This window comes from Pezoporus occidentalis, unplaced genomic scaffold (assembly GCF_034315485.1).
Source record: "Pezoporus occidentalis ecotype Australia unplaced genomic scaffold, CSIRO_AGI_Poc_V1 ctg9, whole genome shotgun sequence".
Taxonomy (NCBI): domain Eukaryota; kingdom Metazoa; phylum Chordata; class Aves; order Psittaciformes; family Psittacidae; genus Pezoporus; species Pezoporus occidentalis.
Window position 1 is genome coordinate 8,296,061 of NW_026916262.1, and position 26,346 is coordinate 8,322,406.

Below are 26,346 nucleotides of genomic sequence, written 5' to 3' on the forward strand. Positions count from 1 at the left end.
CTGCTTACCCTGGGCAGCTATAGTGGGCTCAGGTCAAAAAGCAGCAAAGCCCCTCCAAGTCTGCAAGAGACTGATGCAAGCCCTCCACATCCTCCTTAACTGGAACTCTGACACCTTTCTATAAAGCCGGAAAGCAGCTATCCCCCAGCTTGAATGAGAGTTGCTGGCAGCATCAGCCCCTCCCCAGGAGGGGTAAGGGAGGACAGCCAGAAGCACCACCTGCTCCAGGGCTGCCCCAGGCACACTCTGCTTGAAATAAGAAAACTAGTGGAATCTGGGCTTCAGGGCATGTTTACCACCAGCGTGAACAGGTATCTGTAAGTACAGCCACTGAGGCTGCCCTAATCACTGCCACAGGCTCAGCCTTCAGCAGCCTCTGAAGTTACGCGTGAGAAGGAAATGCCACTCCTGCTCTCACTGTCAGTCAAAGATGCTGATCTGCCACACTTTCCTTCTGAAAAACTACCAGTAAATTAAGTCACTGATGAAACGCAGAGAAGAGGGACACATACCCTGGCACTTTGCCTGTTGGCTTTTTTCTCCTCGTCAGGAAGAGGTGGCATTGGGTAAGGGTATTTTCTGCTGGAAGCAATAGATCCAGTGGACGAAGATGGAGACTTTGCAGGAGACAGTGTCCTGAGATGTTGAAACACACAAAATAAATGTGATGTCTTCGGGTCCTAGCACTGCAACAGCAACTGCCATTACTCTGAAGCTTGGTTCAGAACCAAGTATATAGCTTATCATTTAGGTCAATATTGGGGAGGGATAAAGTTTTTTGTTTGATCAGTAGTCTAATTATTTCATAATACAAATAATGGTATCTATAGCTTACAGGAACACTGGAAGAAAAAATAAAATTTCCTAATTTGTATTAGAGTTGTATTGTATAACAAAACCAATTTCTTAAAATGTTTTATATGGTACTGTAATTAATCATTATAAAATTAACAAACCAGATCTGCAATTGAATAAATATGGAACTAAAAGACAAACATGGCACTATAAAGCCTAAACAGAAACAGTAATTGTATAAATACAAGCTGAACAATGTCTTTTGCCAGTGACTAAATGGCAATTATTAGTGTCTCTATGCATAACTTACACATCTCCTAAACTGATAGAAATAAATCTTTTATTTAATAACACATTTACACAAATGCATGCACTCAGAGGCCAAACTGTTAGTTGTGAAGTAACAAAGGCATATACAAAGTGCTAATAACAGATTATTGTACATGCAAGCATCATACAGTGCATATTGTTCCAGCCAAAGAAAGAGTCTGATGAGAATATACAAAAATGGACTGATTAGTCAATGGCAATCAGCATTTCTGTACAAGGTGAGTAGAGTAAGCAGGAGCAAGTAAATGTTTGTATCACATGAAAGGCATTCTTTTCATGTCAATAAGGCAGAAGCACATTATTGACTGAAATTTCATTTATTATTTATTTATTTACTGTCTAGATAAAGAAAAACTCTTATGCTTCTGTTTTGAGATTCTGCACTTTTCCCACTTGAGAGGCTCCTATCAGGCTCTAAACCTGGGCAAAATAAAAGGGAAAAAAAGCCTCAAAATAATAAAACTGAGCTACCCTGCCCTTCTTGTTCTGTTTTGTAGACTGAGGGCATTTTTCTAAGGAGGCCTCCCACTAGTGCAGGCTCATCCTCCAGATCCTCCCTGAGCACTGCTACCTACTACCTTCTGACCTTAACACATCCCTGAAGATGGAAGGTTTCCCTTGATTTCTACAGACAGGTCTTCCAAGCCCCTCAAATGCAGCAGGGGCTGCGTGTTGTGAAGTTTTAGATGCCAGTGATGAGCACCATTGCCAACACAGAATCATAGAACAGGGTTGGAAAGGACCTTAAGATCATTTAGTTCCAACCCCCCTGCCACGGGCAGGGACACCTCACACTAAACCATGTCACCCAAGGCTCCTTCCAACCTGGCCTTGAACACTGCCAGGGATGGAGCATTCACAGCTTCCTTGGGCAACCCATTCCAGTGCCTCACCACCCTAACAGGAAAGAATTTCTTCCTCATATCCAATCTAAACTTCTCCTGTCCAAGTTTAAATCCAGTACCCCTTGTCCTATCACTACAGTCCCTAATGAAGAGTCCCCCTCCAGCATCCCTATAGGCTCCCTTCAGATACTGGAAGGCTGCTATGAGGTCTCCACGCAGCCTTCTCTTCTCCAGGTTGAACAGCCCCAGCTTTCTCAGCCTGTCTTCATACAGGAGGTGCTCCAGTCCCCTGATCATCCTCGTGGCCCTCCTCTGGACTTGTTCCAACAGCTCCATGTCCTTTTTGTGTTGAGGACACCAGAACTGCACACAATACTCCAGGTGAGGTCTCACGAGAGTGAAGTAGAGGGGCAGGATCACCTCCTTCGAGCTGCTGGTCACGCTCCATTTGATGCAGCCCAGGATACGGTTGGCTTTCTGGGCTGCGAGTGCACACTGAAGCCGGCTCATGTTCATTTTCTCATTGACCAACACCCCCAAGTCCTTCTCCACAGGGCTGCTCTGAATCTCTTCTCTGCCCAACCCGTAGCTGTGCCTGGGATTGCTCTGACCCAGGTGTAGGACCTTGCACTTGGCATGGTTAAACTCCATAACATCACTGATACCAAGGAGCCACAGGAGCCACCCTTGGCACACAGTCCCACTTCCCTGGCATTAGGGTTAAAAGAATCAGGTCCTTCCACTACAAAGGATTACAGACAAGGCAGGGACTCTTCTGTGTCTGGAAATGTTTTGTATCTCCAGTATTAAGTGAAATTTATTTATCTTTGAATAATTATTCTTTTATTTTGGACTAGTATATCATTTTGTTGTGTCTAGCTCCCTAAAAGAGCAGTCTCTTGTCTCCCATACAAGCAATGATTAAAGGCAGCCACAAGCAACAAGGTGTCAATGGAAATCATATGGTGAGAGCTCTCTAACCTAGCTCATGATGCTCTAATGCCTCATACGGTAGGAAACCCCTAAGTTCAACAGCACTTAAAAAGTTAAGGTTGCTACAATTACCCAAACATGGAAGAGCACATGCACTTTGATTGCCCATTAAGATGAATTGGACATAAATGAATGTTTTCAGGAAGAAAATTACAAACAGCTACTGCAGTGTAAAACAAGGTTTTCAGATATCCAGCAGCACAGACCTGGGCACCAAACTGCACGTGCAAGAAAACAAGTTATTTAAAATAAATAAAACAAAAACCAAAAAAACAGGGAAAAGTCCTCAGCAATACCCTGCTGCTCACTACCTGTACAAGTGAGCTCATCTCTGCTCACACTTGGTCTAATAAAGACTTCTAATAAGCTATTAGTAGATCTAGAAGAAAAAAAAAAAAATAAGGGGAAGAGGAAGGGAGTAAGATAAGAGGAGCAGATTTTACATATTATTAGTAATCAATTATTCATTAATTTTGTCCCATAGCTGCAGCAGAATTTTAAATCTTCATGTTTAAATTTAGAACAATGCACATGGAGATTATAAGCAAGGAACACTGGGAGTGTTAGATCTGACTTGGCGAGCCCTATCAGAAGCCTGCTTATATACATACGACAGCCCGGAGGTGGCACAAAGAATGAAGGCATCTTCCATCCTTTGCACCACAATCAGGCACAACATCGCCTCCTGCAGGCCACAGGCTCTTCCCATGAAGGGTCATTTTAGGCACCGCAAGAGAAGGACATGATGAGAAGGAAAGCCATGGCCAATCTACCTGTCCATCAGCCTACTTAGGTGATCCTGGAAGCAGCAAGGATACCCCAAGGATAGGGTATCATCTTGAATATTTTCCTCACACAGCAAGTCATCTGACCAGGATCCCTAGCTGAGCCTTTAGCCAGGCAGCTTTGTACCATAACTCAAAACACACACTGCCTGCTCAAAAGATTTTGAAGCCCAGAACCTCCAGTGTAATTGCCTACATTTCCTTTTTCTCAACACCCCTTCGCATTGCCGGCTCAACTATGGTTTGCACACCTAGCTCGGTAGGCACATTGCTGCTCACCTGCACATGCAAAGCTACAGTCAAATACATCGAGAATGCAGTTGCACACTGACAGAAATGACCTTGCCCTCCCCTCACAGGGCCTTGCCACTTATTTCTGCTACGCAGTTACATGCTGGTTTTTGTCATCTTTGGTGCCATCTAGTGAGACTGGGAAAATGTATCACTACCGAGCTCACACACCTGTGGTAAGCGTAGTTGTTTGAGGTGGTTTTGATCACCTTTCAGGTTATGCCCTGCAATTGTGTATGTGCTGTGTATCCCAGATTTACATATACTTTAAATGAGAAAGAGCCAGGCATGACTTTTCTCATTTACAGGATGGAAAAGAACGGCATTCAAGGGACACTTGCAGGTAATGCTGGGGTTAAAGGGAGGCAAAACTTTGCAGTTTTGATCAAGGGTGGGATCCATTTAAGCTTTCACTGGGGTTGTAGTTCTCCTGCTATCAAATCCATTAGCTTTCATGACAAATGTTGCTTCCAGCTGAAATCTATACAAGAAATTAAAACTTCATTCTGCCTTATACATGGCACAACACAGATCCAGGGGTTTCACTGCCAACCCCAAATGAAGCCATGCACCCCAATGCGCTGCAAGAATTCTCATTTCTGACCACAAAGCAAGATGTAGTGGCCACTTCACACCCATCTTCTGTCCTGGAAGTTGAAACTAGGAGTGTGGGAAGACCTGCGATCCACAACAAAACAGCGTGGCAGCAGGAGAAGGTCTGCATGCACTGTCCTGCAGCCAGGAGCCTGCCTGCTTGGTCTTCTCCTCACTTGAATGGGGAGAGTGCTGGCGCACAAGAGATGGTTTGCAATGTGTCACTTGGTCACACAACTGAACATCTTATGACTTCAAGTGTCATTTTAGCTATACCAAAGGCAGGTGGCCCTGACAGATCTGAACTGTTTGTAAGCTACACTTGATTCTGTTTTGCAGACTGAAATAATTTAATGAAATTAAATTAACATTCAACCTGTTGAAAGCATTTCAAGCCCACATGTAAATACTACCAACCCAACCTATCCTTTGGTACCGTGGGTTCAGCTCTTTGTAGGACATCATCAGCCTAAATTATCCTACATTAGGAAGTTGGGATCTGAAAGTTAGATGTGGCTAAGCATTTTAACATTTTAAATGCCATTCCTTTTAAAACCCAGAGATGCGCAGATTTCCTCAGAAAGTGCAACAGCAGAGAGGAGGCTCAGCTCCTGGGGTCTGCAGAAGAGGCAAAGGCTGTGGCCTGAGCTGTCCACTTTAAGCACAGCACAGCAAGGCCCCAGAAGCAAGCATTCACATGCTCTACTGAATTCTTCTCCCTAACTCTTGAAATGAAATCCTGATCCTTTTGACATCAATAGACACCATTTCCATTGTCTAATAAAGCGTTTCGCTCTGGTTGTAATAGGGAAAACTTTTCCTTTAAGCACAGTCTAAAGCTGCCTCAGGAAGAGCCGGGAACTAATGGCTGATCACAGCTCTGGCCTCAGCTGGATGCTCACAGAGGAAGGCAACGAACCTGGCAGAGCAGCAGAGCCAACTCTGGCTGATCATCAGCTGACAAGAAATAGAGGAAGAAGACAGCAAGAAGACCAAGGCACATTAAAAACAGGAGGGAAACGATAGCCTGTTGTTTCCTGCCTTCCATGCCCATTGCCAGTGCCCTTCTGATACAGGACCGCCACTTTCCTTCTGGGTATGTGTCCTGGGTATCCATCTAAAAAACCTGTTTTCTTGGTAAACTATTTTTATACTTAACTCCTACAGAATCTCAGTTTCTGTAAATATTTGCATTAATTCAAATGTAGGCAGCTCGGTGCTTCAGAAGGTGCCTTCTAGACTTTTTTTAACTGCCTATGGAAATACTGCATTTGGGGATTTTGACAGTTTATTTTCTGATACAATCATGGTTCCTGAGTCTTTTGAGATTCAGTAAGGGTTTCAAGTAACCATAACCATATTTTATGAGGTCAATCTGTGCAGCAGCCACTGTAATTGGCAGTAACAAAAACAAGCAATAGAGTCACACTGGTAGAACAGTGCCCCTTGCAGCAAAGCCAAAATAAGGGCAAGGCTTCCTGCCTGGGTTTATTGCTGTGGTTACACTGCTATGGCCTGGCATGTAAAATTAAAATCTAGCCTAGACTTTGAGCAGAAAAATGAGATTTTTCTTTACAGATCTCATTTTTTTTACAGAAGGGAATCCCACAGCTGGGAGCCTTTTGGTGCCAGGGACACCAGCTACTATTATTACTATCATTAATAAAAAGTAATTATATAGAAATACCCACTAGACTTGTAGACAAAAAAAAAAAATAACTAGGACACCAGGTGTCAGAGAGACAAGGCTGGGTTTATACAGATGCTTTTCTAAGCTGATGGAGCAAGTCTTTGTGAAGACTAATATCTCTATTTTCTAAAAACTGCAATGTTCCTAGGAATTGTAGGAAGTGGTTTTGTCATTTTTCCTGATTCTACTTCAAGTCTACCTGCAACAGCACCAGTCATCAACACATTACTCCTAAAACTACAGGGAGAAAAGCAAAACAGAAGTGCTACTTTCAGGATGTCTTGAAAAGAACAGAGAAATCAAAGATCAGAAACAAAAATACTACTCAGCTAATTATCTGGTGTGAATGGCTTATCCTTGGCTATGATTCTTAAAATGTAGTATCAGCTGCAGTCTGACTTCAGCCTGGGTTTATCAAACATGATTTGTTTTGGTTTGTTTGTGAATCACTTCACAAACCCTCCGTATGATGTTCAGACACACCATTCTTAGGAACAGTGTCTTCCTGTCCGTGACAGATTAACCAAAATGGTAACCGAGTTTTGGGGAGAAATTGTTCAGTTCAACTTCCTTTAAGCCCATGGCAACTCATCCCAGGAGAAGATTCGATCCTTTGCCTTCCATAAATGTGCCTGCAGAACACTTCCCCATGGTTACCTCAATTAGTTTACATATACAGTTTTCTAAATTTATTCTGGTTTCTTTCTCATTTCTAAAGCTACTGCTGCAGGCAGTGATTAGAAAGTTTCTATAATGTAAAATTTTTAATTTATGTTTCATCTCTGCCAATATATAGGCCTTAAAATTCACATGGGTCAGCTAAATCTTCATTTACATGCAAAAAAACACTTCATTTATCTCAAATATAATTAGAAATGTGACTCATTCAGTGCAAGAGCTGAAAGCCCTCAGAGGCAGGGCACACTCCATCAATTTAATCTAGTTACTAAATAACAAGATATACTGATATTAAAAGACAAAAATTAAATCAAGAGTATTCACACAGGAATTTAAACCTGTTGAACTAAACTATTTCAAGTAACGTATCTTAAACTAATGGTATCTTCGTATTTCATCAATGCCTTTGCTTATTGCAACCAGACGGTTTCTGATACAAACAACCTGAAAGACAGCTATGGGGTTAGGTTATGGTGGGTGACGGATGGCCTTGTGCAAACAACAAAGTTCAAGAGGGCATTTTTAGGAAAAGGTTTTCAAATAAAAACACACCTCAGTTCCACTGTGAGATTGCCTAATTTCACCTTCCAGTGACTTCTGGCCATTATCATTCTTGGTCTGCTAGTCTAAAGGACTTCCCACAAAGATTTTGCTCCATAAGCAGCTATGTGGATTTTATGATCAGGTAAGCATTTAGCTGCTCCATTAAACTGAACAGCTTGAAGACCTGCATTCCCTTCCAAGGTGTCTCAGAGCCTAAAACTTCCTGGCTTTTGAACACGCTTGTTGAACTGCAGACACCACAACTGGACCCTGTATCCCAATGATAAAGCAAGCAATGGTAACACTACTGGACTCACATCACCCTGCCTGAATGTCCAAGCACCAACAGAGAGACCTGCTCAATGCTGGCTGGCACAATCACGACTTCCTGTAAGCCTTGGATTCTCATGTCAGGAATTTTCACTCCTTGTTCAGGAATGAGATGGGGACTGACAGGCTTAAATTTACCTCATTTGTCCTGTTTGTTCATCAGAAAGCCTTTCTGTAACTTACTTTGTGATTTAAGAGTTCTTGAAAACAAACATAAATGGTTTAAAAAGTGACATCTTTATGCTCTTTTAAGACTTTGAGATATTTTTAAATCTAAAAATTGCTAAATTCCCTCCCTGTGTAATACCTGCCAGTGTTACTATTGGAATAGAAGTGTTTCATTAGCAACTTGCGATACACCTCCATCATGTGTTTTTTTCCCAAATGCACACTGGACATTTTATAGTATTTGTCATAAATTGTCTCCCATTCTCTCCCATGCTAGCTGATTTTTTTCTGCTGACACAACCTTCTGTCTCAGCTGTGGGATTGTGTCTTTTGGGAATCTACTAAAATATTCTCAGTCTCCTGCTTCATGTCTAATAGGGAGGCCAGTCTCATCATCTTTCTTCTCTTTAACTTGGAATGTATCAAATAATACACACTTTCCCCTTTCAAAAACAAGTGACATTTTGGGTGAACCCTACACTCACTTGTAACAGATTCATTGATGGTTCGATAAATAGAGCACAGAGTATATTCTCATACATTTAGTTTTCCAATTACAATATATAAATTATTTCATTGCAGGCTGAGGGTAAAATACCACTACCTTTTATTCTTTTTTTCATTTAAATTTTAGTATGCACTATATAAGACAGTGGGTAGAGTCAGTGTATTATGAAACCACTTGCTTTAGTAAATTACATTCTATTTAATACTACTTTATTAGTGATAAATATGTCTCATGCCCATGAAACACTACTTGGCATAAAATGATGAGAAAGCTACCACAAGCTCTAGATGATGGTGGGAACGCATGCACTACACACACCCTTTTCAATGGCTTCATAAAAACATTCAGAAAAAGAATTGTAAATTGCACATGAAGCCAAAAACAGACATCAAAATGCAGCAAAAGAAGAGGGGCCCTTTGCACCTACAGTAACTTGTATTGATTTATACAAGGTAGGAGTCCCAAGATATTTGTATATACTGGAACAGCTCTTAAAAATTATATAGAATTAATTTACAAAATACCTAAAGTATGGTCCTTCTGTGTTTTTATTCACATCTTCTACCCACTTAGCTACATTATATTCTCTTTTGAACCATGGGTTTAAATACCTGCAGAAAGCAATGGAAGGAACAGAGAAAGCAGAAGAACAAGAATAGAAAATCTGAGAACACACAGCACAAGCTTAGCAAGGATGTCTTCATCCCCAAAATGCAAGTGAATATGGCAAATAAATCAGTATGGATGCTGGGTGAGGACTAGGCAACGTGTACAACTGCATGAGAAAATCTGACCTACAACAAGGCTCATATCTTTGATTAATCTGGAAACTTTTTGGAATACATCATTCATTTAATGTCTTAAGGGTAAAATTCACTCCTATGCAGAGGGCCAGCATTAAGATCATGATTTTAACTCCTTTCATGATCTCAGAATAAGGATGAAGGGTCATTTTGACTCCAATCCTGTGGTTTTCTTGTTGAAGACACACTTTTGCACCCATCTAGAATAAATTGCAAGATCATAGCTAAATGAGAACAGAAACTTTGGCTTGGCCCTTTCTACAGGAATGAATTTTAGCCTCAGTGTGTTAAAAGGCTTTAACTGTTGGACACTACGGTGGCAATTTTTACACTTACGTGCAAATACCCTTCTTGATTTTTCAACGATCATTTAATTTGGTATAGGACCACAAGAAGCTTTAATGGAGGTGGGCTGCAGGGTTATCTCATATTTTACAGAAGCAATTAATACCAAAACCACACTTTTCAGGTAAAAAGTCTGAGCTACATACCCAGTTACATGAAAATTATGAAATAAAGATGGTGTTTAATTATCTGACAGTAATACTAACAGGGAAGAAGAAATTTTTTTCGTAACTGGTTTCTTCTTAGCCCTCAATAACAAGATGAGTAAATTTCTCCCCCTCTGTCATGTTAAGAAAGAAGGGCAATGTAGAAACAGGCATCTCCCTGGTCCAATTTAAAGTCTGCTTTTGTTGTATAAGAATGGCAACAATTTAACAATTATTTGTGATAATCATAATTATATAATAGAGATTAGCACACTCTGAAATAAGAAACAAATTGTAACCAAGAAAAAAAAAAAGAAAGACAATTCCTCCTTAAGTTATTTTCGGTATTTCTGGGCCAGTTCTAACCACCCTTGTTTATGAGAGTGACTCCAATGACCTCACACATGGGCACAGGCCTCGCAAGGGATTGCTCAGATGAAAAAAAGTTGGGCCAGATCATGTTGTTCAGCCCCTACCATATTTCAAACCACGTTGACAACAAAAGCGGCAGCACTTTTTCGACTTCTTTTGCTCCTTTTTTGCTCTGGAACTTCTCCTCCCCGCCCCGTGCAAGCACAGCCACAGCTCTCAGAAAGTACTCGCCCTCAGCCACAAGTGCTTCTAAGTAGCTTCCTCAGCTTGCTTATTTATCAGGAATCAGGAGTGCTTTATGCTTTCCAGCTTGGGCTCTTAGGGAAAGAAGACGTCAAAAATTGTAGCGCAGCAATGATGAAACCACAAGTGAAGCAAGAGGCTGATGCCAGCATCACCAGGAACTAATAAACTTCTGCTTTAGCTTTAATTGTAGGTGTGACTACACATTTTCTAGTACTCGCTGCAGTACTTTTGACTTGCTTTTTCATATTTGAAAAGATCTGTTGGTAACCATGAAACACTCCCGATCTGGCTTCCTGTATTAGAAAACAAAGTGTAACGTGGTATCAAAGCATGCAGCTGTTGCACAATCATGTTGCAGGGTTTCCTGGGTCAGGCTGTATTACAGACCGTCATTCACCAACTCATCTGTTACAGAAAAGTTAAACTCCAGTTACTGCAGACCACTATGTGAGACCATTAGAAAGCTTTCAGGCTGATTTTTCTGGCCACGTATTTATTAGTGGTGGCCATTAGAACGCACATTTTCTGTCAGAAATTCCACTTTAAAACATAGGTGTCCTTACATGTAAGCCTACAGCTAAACCAACAGCTCCATTTGGCTTGTAGCGCAACATGCAACAAGGCAAAAGACCTGGGCTCAAGAGTATTCAATACTCCTCAGGCTGGCGAGGAGGAAGGTTAGCTAGCGCTGCGTCAGCAGGAGCACCTCCAAGCAGTCACGGCGTTTTGCCACAGTGAAACTATTGTATACTGAGGGAAGGGACTTTTCACAGGATAAAATGACAGCCCAGAATGCAGGGGCAGGTGAGACTGACCTGTGATCCCGACTCCCTGTTTGGGGGTGATCAGAACCCCCTGGGCTTATGCCTTGGGCCGGGGTTTGGTGGGCGAGAGAAAGCCCAGGCTCAGATGCATGGGTTACCCTGCTGCAAAAAGACAATATATAATAGAAAGTCTAAGCCAAAGATGTTTGTATCAGTTATTACAACGAGGAAGACAAACGCTCATAGGAAAAGCAGTGCAAATTAACAAAGGTCAGAACCACTATTTGGCAAAACGCGTGTTCCCTGGGACTTGTTTTAACACAAGTTCTCAATTAAACTGTCAGCTTATTCAGAAAACTCTCATTATCATTCCTGGATAAGTCTAATTGCTTTTAATAGAAAGCCTGTTTTATCAGGCCATTTCATCAACCCTGCTCCTGAAAAATCTTCAGAAATATTCGGCCTGTTGGCATTCCTTCTGTGTGAACTGAACCATCTGCTTTTAGTAAAAAAAAACTAATTTTGTCTTAAAACATGTAAAAACAATTAAAAACATCCCAAAAGAGCTTTAGCAGTCTCCATAGAGCTATATCCTTAGCGGAAGATTTGTTCGTGTACCTCTTAGGTACAAGGAGTTGCACAAACATATGAGCTGTCCATTTTTCAGGATCTGCCCAACATGCTTGCCCCCCTCCTGTCAGTGCTGCTCATGAGGGCTACAGGGCTCACACCTCGCTCGGTACTTAAGATAAATGATTAACAGCATGAGTTTCTATCTGCTGCTTGACTATATAAAACAAAAATCTTGTGCATACTATGTGCTACTGCAGACTCATGCTTATGTCAAATCATTTTGTAGGCAACTGTACTAGTGAGCATCTGCTTAAAAAAATTAATTCAGCACAAGGTATGGCACAATGATCACGATTTTCTAGTGGCTAACTACACTGTCTCCAACAGTGTTACCCCTTTCTTCCATCTCAACAGGTATGCTTCATTGGACTCCCAGGGCTGTAACACAGTTGGACTTTCCAAATCCCATCCACAGTCTCAGAGCAGATTTCAATATTCTCCTGTGTTTCACAGAGAAGGTAAGAAGGTAAATTTGCCTGGAAAAAGCCTCCATGTATTCTGAGGCATCCTCAAAGCAGCCAGAATTCTTTTTGTTTTCCTAAATGAGTAAATGCTGGCCACAGTTAGATCTTTCTCAGCCAATTTTCTCTGCTCACAAAGGCAGTTATCCCTCTAACGAGGGCCACTCTGTGCCCTTGGCAATCTTCTCCATTCCCCACCAAACTGACACAGTCCATGGAGATCATTCAGTGGGAGCTCTCTCTCCAAGAAGTGACAGGCTTGCCAAGGAGGCTCAGACAAGCCATGTGGTCCCATGCAGTCCAGGATAGACCCCATCAGGAGACAGAGCATTTTCCTGCCTGACAGGTCTCTCCCAGGAACACGCACACTGTGCTTTGTCCCTAACAGTCTACTGCACAGCCCTTGGGAAGTACACGCTGCCTCCCTCTAGCACCAGGGCTGCTGCTGGGCTGAGAGGCCGTAACAAGTAGCACAAAGGAAAGCAGAGAATTAAAGTGGAAATTCAGGGACACCTTTAAAAGAGAAAAAAAAAAAAAACAAAAAAAAACAAAAGAAAGGGAAAAAGATTCCCAACTCATATTGTCTCTGCTACCCGCTTGTTTAGTGCTCCAGTCTTCTCAGAGCAAATACATAAAATACCAGCTGAGCAGCACAGATGAAACAATATGCCCACTGGGCTTTTTTTCTTTTATGGAAACCAATATTGTTCCCACATATTTACATTTGCTCTAGGATAAAAAGAGCATGCTTTATGGACTGGTTCAGTCTCAGTGTACATCTCTGCTGAATCACAGAATAATCATATCATTAACTTAAACCTTTTTAAACAAATTTTCCTTAAGAAATAAAATTGGAAAATTAAGGAAAGCACAGGACAAGTTTTTAAAGAAGAATGTGCAATCTCACTTGTACTCTTGGTAGTTTGATCAGACTAATTTTGCTTTCATCAAACTGTCTCATGCAAGGAGAAAAGAAAATGAGCAAAATAACATTTCAGTAAGAGTTTATCAGCATAAAGACCAAGAGCACAGGGGCACCTGATAGATGAATTCCTCCAAGGGATCTAGGGCTAAAATTTCTGCCATTTTGCCCATGCAATTTTTTAATTGCAATGTGCATTAAACTATTATTGCTGTAACTTAGAGGGTATTTTCTATGAACCTTTCTGAGCCTACTCACCTCAAGACAGTGTACCACAAGTGGAAGAAAAGTTTCAGAATAAACTGAAAATCCCCAAACTGAAGAAAGCAGGGCCCAGAGAGGAGTTAGCATTATTAGTACCAGCAGGGTTGGTATCAAGCCCATTTGCCCTTAGAGGTGCAAGTTAGTATTAATGATAAGGGGAAAGGGCACTATCATCGTCACTGCAGTCAAACAAGGGGTCATTCCCATGTGGGATATATAAGAGCAGGCCAGCACTTGACAATCCCAGAGGCTATGTTTTCACCCATTCACTATTCATTCACAAAAGAAGCCTCAACCAGCAGGCTGAAGTGCATAAGGCAGGCTCTTTCCCTGTGGGGAACACTGCATACATGGGCTCTTTGGTAAATACAAATAATAAATCAATAAGAAAGCAACACTAAGTCGTACTGGAGAGGCCTGGGGATCAGTTGCTTTGTAAGGACTCTCATTATGCATTTATTGCAAAGCTTACTCAAGGCTGGCTGTTTCAGGCTTATGTGAGGATAAACTTCAGGGTACTCTCAGAGCAGAATGGTATCTCCCCTAAAACCTCCAGGCAGGTACGCAGAGATATAAATCTCTAACTCTGCAATGGCCCAACCCAAGGTGAAGACAACGGTAGGAAACAGGTTATCAGAAATTCAGTATTGAACCAGGATACACTCAGCAATGGCAGTTTACTGTAGACAAAAGCCTGCAGTGATGGTGCAGGCTGCCACCATCATTGGGAATTGCTATGGGAACGACTGGGAGGAAGCCTACATAAAAAAGAAAATTGATAGTTAATTTTTAAAGAATACATTAAAAGAGGTTGAAATACATTAACCAAATCATTTACCAGATTTATCAATCGTCAAACAGAATGGGCCACAGAGCAATAATGTAGCTGTCTACTTCTCAGTATTCTTAATCTCCTTCTACAAAATACAAATATGAAAACTGTATTTTTTGGCTTTGCTTTCATAAGTTCAGACTTACTCAGTTGAATTAGACCGTGGCCTAAATCTTTTGCCTCTGACTTTCTTTCTGTTTCCTCCTATATTACCTGAAAGAAATCAAAGGATAAAGACAGACAGTAAAACAACTTGAAACTCACCTGCATCCCATGCCAAGCTGTATATTCTTTTTGCATCCCCAGCAAAAGAGTCATACCTCATTAGCTTTAAGCATTTGAAAGTCACAGGTCAGTCCCTCTTGATTTACCTCAGACCAGCTAAACCTGACACTTAGATGATCTTTCTCTACTTTTCACTGCAGCTGTGCAGAGCAATAAACTCCTTAATTTCAGCTTTCATTTGAAAAAATCACTACAAGAAGAATACTAAACACTTCCTGACAAAATCACAGAAGCTGGCAAGAGTGAGAGTAGACTTCCTTCTCTTTTCCATGTTAGCTCACACTAGAGGAACGGGAGAAATGTCATTTCTACATCACAAAGCATTGTGTAAAAAAAGTACTTGTGTAGGGTGCTGCTAAGTCTTCATTTCAGGTTAATAACAATTAGCACAATTTTAAGGGGGCATGATGCTGTCCTAAGATCAGCTAAACTTTCAGCAGAGCAGCAATGGTGCAGAGGCTGGTTTCCACTGCGGCTAGCACAGAGGTTCACACTTACCTTGCCAAGAATTACTCCTAGGCCTCCCATTTTCACAAATGTCTGAAATATGTTTTGTGTCTGGGATCCTTTCACTCCAGGAATGAGATAATCCATTTGACCTGGAATAGGAGGGCTCAGATGCGGTTATTGTTAAGGGTGTTGTCTCACATCAGTGTTAGCTCAGCGGTTCAGAGGGTTACATTCCCGAGGCCAGTGACACAACACAGCCTAAGGTCTGTCTGCACTAGCAGAGCCTCCAGGAGTTCTGTTTAAATGCTGCAGTTATGCTACACAGCTGTCCCTGCAGCGGTTTGGTGTGCCCATGTTCAAGAACCACGCTTCAGCACTGCCTTCTCGCATGTCTGCTGTGGAAAGCACAAACACCAACACACACCAGATTTCCTCTGGGTTTGCAGATCTGCCCCAGTTTGTAGCTGGAAGATGCTCTTCCAACTGTGCTCATCTCAATATTTTTTATCTCACCGTCAAGCACACCCTGCCTGCAAGCTACCCACTCCCTCCCTGTGCTGCTATAAGAAAGCCTGGACTGCTTCCCTCACCCCACTGCTACCAGCCTCAGGGGCCCGGGAATCTGTGATGAGCATCCTCCCACCCACAGCTGGTAGCTCCAGTGGAGGAGGGATAACTCATGCTTGCTAATTTTGAATTTTTATTATGTTTTGTCAGCCAGTCACTACATTATGCATTTCTAATGCTAAACTCAAACCCAAAACACCAGTCATTATATCTAGGTGCTTGGTGCAAACCTAAATTTTTCTTTCCTTTTGTATTTCCTCTGGGAGCTAGAGGTGTGGGTGGTGGTGGCGTCCAACATGTGGGATTTTGCAACAGGCTCCCTCCTGTTGAACTACAGCTGCAGCTGAGCTCTTTGCCAGAGATCTACAATTATTTCCAAAAGAGAAGAAAACAAGAGGAAGTAGAAAACAGGTCAGAATAGATGTCTTATTTATTACAAAGAATTTTTGCTTAAAGGAACTATTTCTGTTGTTTCTAAGTTTGGATACTCTTGCATTTTTCAGCCTCTGCTTTCCTTGGAGGGCAAGCATCTGAGAGATGCTCCTCAGTTTCCAGAAAACCAGGCTAAACCACAATCACACTGAAGTAAGCCCAGGGTTTCATCAATTCAAACTTAATTACAGCATGAAAGGTCTGAGAAGCAACAGATCTACTGACAGATTTTTTTAACATTTTCTCTTATTAAGGGTCTGTTTTCAGGTTCACAAATGTCTTGCTATATTCTGGTTTTGGTGTTTCTTAATAGTAAGGGTTATCATAAAGTTGTGTCTTAATCCTTGAACATCCTCTGAATACCAGCTAACGCTTCATAGTGCCTTCCAGCATGGAGAAACACAGGCAGCTAATGGCCCAGTCATCTTGCAAGAGATACCATCCCTATCTGCACACAGAGCAAATCAAAACCAGCTTGGAAGGCAGGAAATAGCACTTTGGGCATTCAAAGAGTTGCATGGAAAGACTATGTCAGCTCCACCACAATGTTAATGGAGTATTTGTCAGACTTTTCCAGACTTGACAGTGCACAACATACCTGAACTGGTGGTGGGGAACAACAAAACTCTCTAGTACAGACAGACCTTAGAAACCATTAGCTTTTTTGAACAGATAATAAACATATGAAAGAAATGAAGTATGAAAAGAAACACAGATACTGAATGAAAGAAGAAACACATTAAATGACATTCATTGAAAAACAAACTTTTTTTTCCTAACTGGTACTCAAACCTGCTTACACAAAGCTATGAAAATTTGCTTGCCTGAGACTTTTCTCAAAATTTATCCAGATGAGAAAAGATTCTACAACACAAACAGTGCATCATTTAAAATTAATGCTTGTTCCCTGAAAAAAAATAATTTATCCACTCACACATCTAAAAAGCTGAATTTTAAAACTAGAAATCATTAATTAATCACTGCTACAGTTTTCCATTATAATAGACAGAAGTTGCATATTAGATTAAGCTGCTATACCCAAATAGTAAATGTTACTGCAAGTGTATCCCTCCCGTACATTTCTCTCTACTTTCTTTGAAATAACAACAAAGAAAATGGCTTCATCAGCTGTATGGTTATAGGCTGCTCAGTAAGGCACTGAGAACTGAATTGCAGTTTTCTTATGAAGCAGTTCAGGATTGTCTATCCCTCCCCCGACACAGTGCTTCCTGTAAATTGTTTTAAAGTGCTAGCTGGATATTTTCATAATTAAAGGATCTCTAACTGCAGAGGGACAGTGAGCATCGTGATCTAATGACCTTAACAATTACAAAACACTCTCAACACTTTTCAATGGTTTTTCCATTTTAAAATGTTGCCCCTTTCTTAAGGTAACTGGAACAATAAAAGAATTAGTGAAATCTGATCAAGGGCAAAATCTAATGCTCGCCTTGGTTACTTGTAACAGCAAGCACAAAACTACAGGAAGTCTCTGTAGAATTACCTTCTAAGGTAACAGTTGGTTACCATTTAGTAATTAGACAAGCAAGTGGAATAAAATGCACGTACTGTCATTTTAATGTGAGACAGCATGAGTATTACCCAGTTCAACTCAGTGACTTAATGACACCGACACATAAAAATAGAAAAATTACATTTATATTGAACATTTTATGTTTATAACTATTATTGAAGCAAGACAGTGTTCCTTTTCTTTGATTACATGACCATGTATAAGAAAGTTGTGGAGTTTTTATTTAATTTTTTTTTTTTAACAAGCAATTATTGTTACAGTCTACTTGAAAACAAATCTCAAGCATGGAGATGACGAAAATTTGATTAATTGAAAATTGGTTTGCAATGGAAAACTTGTTTATTCTGGCCTAATTGTAGTAAATAGCTCAGAGCATCTGGGAAAAAAACAGTAATCAAAGCACAAAGGATGCAATTTCAAACATTCCACAAAGAAAGAAGAAAGAATCAAACCTGCTGCAAAACAATGAAATGTTCTGACTAATGGAATAATGGGTGATGGAACAGGTAGAAATCTGAAAATGCGACAGAAAAGCAGACCTCTTCTTAGAACTAGATGCAGAGTTTGTGCTGACTCCAGGAGGCATGTCGCTATAAAAAGAGTCGGCCTCTCCAGGCTTTTTTACATAATCTCCCTGGGGTATTTGTCTAAAGTATAATAAACATTGTAGAGTCAGAAAATATGACAGGCACCAGCACACACACAAACATGCACAAACATTAGTTTAGAAGGACAAGAAGCGAGGATAGCGATCCTAGAGGAAACGTGTTAACCACACCAATAATCCTATTAATAAACAATTCAACCATCTGGAGAGAAAAATCCCACATGCTTCTGATATGTGCAGAAAAGTGGATTGTGTGGTTTTGGTAAGGGAAAACAAGGAGCATTTCACTGGTAAACAGTTTTCAAAGTTAATAGTTTGTGGTTCTTGAGACAAATAACCATGTTCAGACATTCCAAATAGCCCACCGTGCTCATTGCAAAAAGCATCCCCAGGTACAGTACAAGTGCTACAGCCTGAGCTGAATAACATACCTGCATCAAAAAGGAGCTCAGGAAAAGTGAATGTTTTTTTCCTTCTGAGGTAGATCCTTTCCATTTAATTTTTGTGACCATTATTGAATTCAAGAATAGCAACCAATTGAATTGTTTAAAACTCAGGAGGAGAAAAACCTCATTTATTAACTGTTTTCTTGTGCATGGGAAATAAAGCCAGTATCAGAGGTTCTCATCTACCTCAGTAGACTCCATCTGCCAAGACATACAGAAATAATGCCCCACATATCTGACAGTAGTTTATCCTTTTCCAGTACCAGAAGCTTGGTTATGGTGCATAAAACCATCTATGCTTTCGAAAGTCCTAATCAAGCTGTGCAGTGTTTTTTGCAGATAATGAATTCATTGCCAGCAGAAAAACTGCCACGCAAATATTCCAGTTACACTTCCATCAAGTTGAAAAATCCTCCCTAGTACAAGTAGCTACTTTGACAGTTGTATCATAATACCAGCAACTTAATTTTGCACTTCCCAAGGCCTTTTTTGTCTACCTTATTAAGATGCACATTTATCAGAAGATTGATTCACAGTCAGATTGTGTCCAACTACGGACCTGAATGGGGCTCTCTTCGTTCCATATCTGAATTTCTAATGCTCCTAAAGTATTTAAAATATTCAATTACAAGGCACAGAAATCATTAGTGTAATGCAGTTCTTCCACACTATCTCTTCTAACACCTCTCAGTCTCAGTTCCTGTCCCATTCCTCAGCTGATACATGTCTGTGTTGGGAGTTCACTCAGTGTGGGCAGCTCTGCTCCGCAGAGTTCCTCCAGCAAACTGTTCTATCGCTACACCATCAGAGATAACTTCTCCCGTGTAGCTGTGCCATATAAGACACACTATCCCAGCCAGTAGAATTCTTGCTAATTGGCTCTTTTTATTACTTTCAGTTGACACGTTTCCATTGCTTAGCAATACCAAATATCATTCCTTATGTAATGCTCAGAAATACCTCAATGTCTTGTTTTCATCTTTAAGGAGTAACCATTAACTATTAGGAAATGAAAAAAAAAGGACACTCTGGAGACTCCACTGGAAATCTGTTTTTATGGAGCACTCCTTGTACATATCCAGTACTATTCTATTTAGAAGTCAGCCCACAGAACTTCATTTTCTGCATGGAGATTTAATTATTAAATATCTCCACCAACTATGAAATATCCTCCATCACCTTCAAAAGCTTCAGCTTGCTTATGCTGTTTTCCACTGCCCATGCTGACAGACACAGCTGCAGACTGACTGCATCCTCACAGCTCTCTGTCCATATCCTGATTTCCAGAGATGAGGGAATTTGAAAAAGTTAGATTCCCTAAGACTCCACTGCGAACATGCATGGGGCAGTCTCCTTCTGTATTTCAAGGTTTTAGCTGCTCTGTCCTCAACCAACACTGAAGCATGCACAGTGGAGTGACAAGATGGCGATGTTAGTCTGCATTTACAGATACATTGTGTTCCACTAAGCAGCATCAAACCCTGAAATGCTGCCTCCCTTGTACCGGGTGACATTTCCTACCCACCAACCTCTCTGCAAGGCTTGACTTCAATAGCTTTGTCTTCCTCCTGTTCCTGCCACCTATTTGACCTTATAGTACACAACCAGCACTTGGCAGTGCTCTTCCGCTTTTATCAAGTATTTTGAGCCTGGCAGAGAAAGCACTACACAGGCAGGGGGAATGGAGAACAAGCGCAATGGGTAGCAGCAGCAACAAACAAAGCAGCAGCTTGGACCAGGAGGCAGTGATACAGGCAGAAAACAGGGGAATTTGTGAAAAACTCTTATTTGGGGGCACTGGGAGAGGAAGGAGCCAAGTCCTTCCCAGAAGACCCATCTGCCAGGCAGATGACTGATCAAAGGGAGATGGTCTTCCAGGAGCCAAACCCAAGTCACTAGAAACTGTTTGAGTTTTGGCCACAAGCTTAAAACGGTGAAAGCCCAGCTCTGTGCTGAAGACAGTACTGTGCTTTAGCTACAGATCAATCAAGCAGGGTGGCAGGAAAGAATGGTCTCTTCAGTTCCATAGCAATTTAACTGCATTGTATTTTTAACTGCAAAGAAGCTCCAGGCATGAATTTGTCTCAGAAGGCTCCCGAACATCATGTTGATATTAATTATTCAGTTCTCAGCCTCCCAAGAACACTTTTATCTCTAATAGCAGATTTTCAGTCTCTCTTATTGGAAATATTCTCCTGTTTTCCTAAATAAGATTGTCTACCTCAGAAGTAAACATTTTTTTGCTACTGAGTTCAGTGAAATCAGGATTTCAAGCAGTACACTTACAGAATAAATACCAATTTCATATAGACGAGCAAATATTCTTTAAAATATGGTAATTCAACACTTCAATTTCTTTATAGCATACAAATGAGCAAGAGAGAAGTAGAGCAATTTTCAGAGCTTTCTAATATACATTCCATTACTTTTATCACATACCTCTGCCTTCTGTAGTTTCTTTCCATACAAAGAGAAGAGAAGAAAAGAAGAATGAGTTATGAGTATGCAGGTATACATGGTCAGTAAAAGAAAAAAAAGTAAAGAGAAAAGGAAAAAATACCAACCATATAGCATCCATTCTGTATGCAGAATGAAATTTTTGCTCAAAGTGTTTCTAAAGAAAACACTTATGAACTAATCATACTAAATCAGAATAAACTTGGAAAATATATTCATGTTGATGGCTAAAGTCAGTGCTGAGTTGGAGATACAGTTCATGATGAGTTTAAGTCTATTCACTGTGAAGCTGTTAGTGAATGGTGCACCCTCCACCTTCAAAAACTAATCCCGCTAGCTATGTGTGATCTCAAAATGAGACCTTAACTTTTGGAGTTGTACTGAAAATAGAAGTCCAGATTTCCAGATACTGCCAGAAGCTAAGGGTGATACACCAAGAGAGCATATCCTACCTTTTTACTATCCTAACCTTCATGCTTTTTTCCAAATGCTTCTTTTCTTATGTATTGGAGCTATTCCTCAGCCTAACAAAACAGGAGGGGATGTGCCAGTTCATTATGCCAAACCACTGGGGCTGCGTCCTATTACAGCAGCACCTGCAAGGTGAGCCTGCCCTTCCCACCAAGCACACCAAGGACCAGTGGATGAAGAACTTCAAGAGCCAGTTTCACCCAAATACAGGTGACAAAGTAAGTACCTTAAATCTTTTCTTAATGCATGCAAAACACCTAAACTGCTCTGGTTTTAGAAGAAATTCACAAAAGAAGAGAAACTGAAAAAGATCAGTCAGGCTAAAATAATCCATTTTGCCTCCTAATGAGCGGAACACTGACAGTTCTACACCAGGAGAACTTGCACCTTATTTGCAAATTACAGATCTCTCTCTTACCAAAAAAAGTGCCTGAATTAATTTCAGGTTAAGCTCATTGAATATAAATATCTATTTAAGGAAGCCTATGGTTAAATGGTTTACTGACTGACTGAAGGCTAATCTTGCTAAATTTACTTCATCATTAGGAAAGATTTATAATTGAGTCAGACTGTAATCTTGTATTTCCTTTGTCAGATACAGTAAAATCAAAACATGATCATCTACAAAAAAATTAAATAACTAAGAAAGAAATAAATTTCAAACCTGGATCAAGCTCTCCAAAAGCACATACACATGTAAGAATTACCTGAAAAATGCTAATACAATAAAAACATCACTGTATAAATAGAATCCAAATAAAATTTGGATTTTTTAGATTATGCTTGAATTGTTCTTATAATTAGACATCAGATAGAATAAATGTATTTTTAACCATATTAAGAAAAAACACGATTTACTTACTTGTAACCCCAACCAGTTATTCCTAAAACGAGAGCCAACACTAAAATGGTGCCAGCAATAGCCCCTATTATTATATTTGTGCTAACAACACCTGGAAACAAAAGAAAGGGGAAAAATACAAAAGGTTTTAGAAGAAAAATATACAAAACCAGTAAATGCACTGTCTTTCAAAAGCCTGCTTGGATAACTTGCACTAGGCTGATTAACTGCAGCCAGTGATATAATCTTGAACTATACCATGGACATAAAAAGATCATTCATAAATCAAGCTTTGACCTTTGTGTCTGTTTCCCTTAACTGAACACTTGCTACATGAGAAAATTGTGCCAGGTATGCCAATATAATGTTATCAATATTAAACTGCTGTAGCTTATATCCTTATAAGATGCCTGGCAAATACATGCTTACATTGGAATAAAAGTGACTGGATTTGCTTAAATCCTTTCCACAGCTGAATAAACTAACCAAAAAAGACATTCTGGAAGATGGTAAAGCTGTCTCCTAACAAGGATTTATAATAAAAGACATTTACACCCTCATTTTTCCACAACATATCTTTCTCATGTATGTGAACCTAAAATGAATAAAAATTTTCACTCAAAAAATGTGTGCCAACATACCACATACTGGCTATGTAATAAAATATTTACAACTAAAAACCAATCATGTAACACTACTTTTCCATTTACGTATGAAAAGTCCAAGTAACATTTTGCTTGTCCTAATCTATTAATATACTTTGTAAGGCCACTCAGATGACTGGGACAAACAAGGTACAACTGGACACACTGGTACCAGTCCTAAACGGTGGAATGAGAGCTTGTCAGCAACACCACTTGCTCCCAGCCCCAGGTCTGACACCTCATTCAGACACTGAGTGCTTCTGCTGTGGGAGGAAGGCAAGGGAATGAGGTTCCTAATGGTGCATCATGTTGTAGGCTAACTGAAACAGTAGGAGATCTGGTTTTGCTCAATGAACCATCCTCAAATCCAAGCCTCTCCAGTTACTGATAAAAATTATAACAACGTACCTTTATTGATAGCATCTTTATCAAAATATAGATCATCTTTGATGCGAGAACTGCAATCTTCTCCTCCCCAGAATCGGTCACAGACACACTTTATTTCATTGCTACAAACCTGCAGCCAAAAGCGCAGCTCAGAATAAAATCATAAAATTGATCTAGTCCCCTAATTAGCATGTATGGTACATGGACAGTCATACAGACTGATTTTGCCTGCAAAGTTTTCAAAACATTTTAAATATACAACAAATTTTAATTTATATATTAGATATAAATATCTATTAAATCTATTATTATACTTTATATATAAAGGCGTGTAATATGTATTATGTACATTCATATATTTTAATGTAATCTATATTTAATAGAACCATTTCTAACTGCTTTCAGAGACTGAACCTCAACAATTATTTTCTTTTTCTCAAAATATGATGAAGTGGTTAATTTCAAATTAAAAGGGGAGTTCTAATGCAGTGCAAAAGACAAAAAACATTATGACAGAACAGCTCCTTTGATCTCAGCTCAGCCATAGGGACTTGGACACTGTTTCAAACTGTCTGCAGGACAAGGGGACTTGCCAGGGCTGTGCACCAAGCAGAGAATTTGCCACTAGCCAAGAGCCAGCTCACTGCCCTCTTCTCTAGAGGAAAGTAACTCTCAGAATCCAGCAACTTTATGAACCTTCTTGGCTGTTGACACAATAAAGAGGGAATGAGAAAGAACATCTGGAAGAACAGAGATCCAAGTTTCTCAGTTCATAATACCTTTATATTCTTCAGTACCTTGCCTGAGGAAATATCAATCAAGTTAACAGAAGTGAAAGAATCAATTGATATTTTGTAAGACTAATACATACTTACTATGATTCATTGTTTAAGATGCCTTGACTGCTATGCGTTATATTTACTTAAGTGCCTTCTCCCCTTTTCCTTTGCAAAAGCTTCTCCAGCTTCAGAGACTTCAAGAGTCATGCTTCTGGCTTCCTGAAAGGTCTAGCTATTATACTACACAAAGCCAGCTACTGAGCAAAAATGGAAAAAAAGATTAAGGAGTACAAGAACATACGCCGTGTCCTGAACAAATTTGGCTGTCTGTGGTGCCTGGACAGGTACTGAAGTTGAAGGCCTTGATGGGGAGGCAGCGATGCTCAAGGCAAACCATGTTTGGCCCACAAGGCGTCCCATTCTCCACATAGCCCAGGTCCGTCTCCTCATCAAGCTTCACATGGCCACCACTGCAAGACAACCAAGAGGACCCTGGAGACTTGTGCTGTGATTACATGGGACTGCTTGAGAGAAAATGGGCTTTGGGCTGCTGCCTTCGGTTTGCATTATACAATGCCCAGGACCAGGAAAGAGTAAGTATTGCTTAATCTATCTCACTGGCCCTAATGTTAAACAAACCGAAACACAGTGTATCTACATCAAATTTAATGGTGAAAACAAAGACCATATTTCCTGTGTAAGAGCCATTGTTAGATAAAACACTGAGTTTACTTGTTTAGGATTTTATTACATCTAACAATTGTGTGAAGCTATAAGAACACACCAGGTCTATAATTGTGATACAGCTAACATGGCAAGGTATTAAGCTGCCAGTTAGCTTTGGCAGTGCAGGCATACGTCTAAGTATTTGAGGACATTAAGTGCTTTACAAATATTAAAGAATGTAAAATTCAGAGGCCGGAGAAGAGCATTTTGTCTCTACAGGAAAAATTAACCATTACATAGAGTGGACTGCAAAACAGCTGCATTCCCCATATGCAGTCAATTTCCTGAAGCTTAACATAAGTTGAGCTGGAATAATGGTTATGTGTTGATAGAAAAAAAAAGTAATAGAAACAGTTGTTCTCCACTTAAGAATAAGAAAGCTGCTTTTCTGCGCAAGATGGATACTAATTGTCTCTGTTCTGCTCTCACAATTTCCAATTACCTGCAATTGTAGACTTTTCCAAACTGCAGGATTGACGATGTGATTTCACCATCAAGTTCTCCAAGTCTGGGCACACTGGATATATTGGAGCACAGAAGGTATCCACAAAGCACATCCCTGCATTGAGAGAATAAACATGGAAAAATAAACTCATGGCAAAGAAAATGGACAATCAAAAAAATGTGGTTTTCTTCACTTGCTTTGTAACATGTTTGTCATTCCTTGCTTTCCTCCTACTGACAGTAACTCCCATAAATAGTGTCTTGTTTCCCAAGAAGATTATTTTCCTTTGAACTTGGACTGGGAAAAGAATCTTTTTTATGATGTATTATCAAAAATGCTCTGAGCAATAGCAAGCAGGGAGCCGTCAAGAACAAACCATATAAACATGATCAAAATATCCTATCAAGATATAATAACTGGCCCATAAAGGAGATCAGTAGATAGTGGCTTTAAAACAACTCTCATATGACACATATGTAAGGAAACTAGAGACACCAAATCTAATTCAGCTGTTGAAGGGACTTTATGACTCATATGCAGAGACTTATGTGTGTCAGAAAAGAAGGTTCTGGCCTCTCCCGTATTACTGAGTATTTTTACTCATGCAGTTGTAATGGAGCAAAAGTAAGGTTATAAGATCTGCACAGAAAGGTTGAAAAAGACACTGCTTCAACTGTAGGCAGGACTATTCAAATGGCATTGACAGAATGGAGAACTCATCTGAAACACCAGGGTGCAGTTTGGCAAGGACTGGCAAAAGGTTCAGAAAAAGGCAGAAATAATCAACTGCATAAATACAGAATGTGAAACACTTGTTTAGGCAGCAGCTTGCAAGACATAGGAAAAGTTACAACACAATGGAAACCAAACACAACTTGGCAATGCAATGGCACAGCATAAAAGGTGAACACCACACTGAGACATGAAACCTCTGCAC

At 40.2% G+C, this 26,346-nt stretch overlaps 1 protein-coding gene across 13 annotated transcripts in view; it reads right to left on the minus strand.

Moving 5' to 3' along the window:
• ADAM22 (ADAM metallopeptidase domain 22) overlaps window positions 1-26,346 on the minus strand; it is a 131,213-nt gene that overhangs the window by 4,049 nt on the left and 100,818 nt on the right. The window contains exons 22-32 of one of the 13 annotated variants that reach the window (XM_062605041.1): window positions 25,407-25,523; window positions 24,540-24,708; window positions 23,481-23,589; window positions 22,450-22,540; window positions 21,099-21,116; window positions 18,059-18,253; window positions 15,122-15,222; window positions 14,485-14,551; window positions 11,278-11,388; window positions 9,075-9,161; window positions 513-636 (exon numbers count right to left, since the gene is read on the minus strand). In XM_062605041.1, the coding sequence (XP_062461025.1) occupies window positions 513-636; window positions 9,075-9,161; window positions 11,278-11,388; window positions 14,485-14,551; window positions 15,122-15,222; window positions 18,059-18,253; window positions 21,099-21,116; window positions 22,450-22,540; window positions 23,481-23,589; window positions 24,540-24,708; window positions 25,407-25,523 (1,189 nt within the window). Of the gene's footprint in view, window positions 1-512; window positions 637-2,624; window positions 3,343-9,074; window positions 9,162-11,277; window positions 11,389-14,484; window positions 14,552-15,121; window positions 15,223-18,058; window positions 18,254-21,098; window positions 21,117-22,449; window positions 22,541-23,480; window positions 23,590-24,539; window positions 24,709-25,406; window positions 25,524-26,346 lie in introns of those variants that run through there. The other 12 variants (XM_062605043.1, XM_062605044.1, XM_062605047.1 and 9 more) reach the window with 12 other exon arrangements.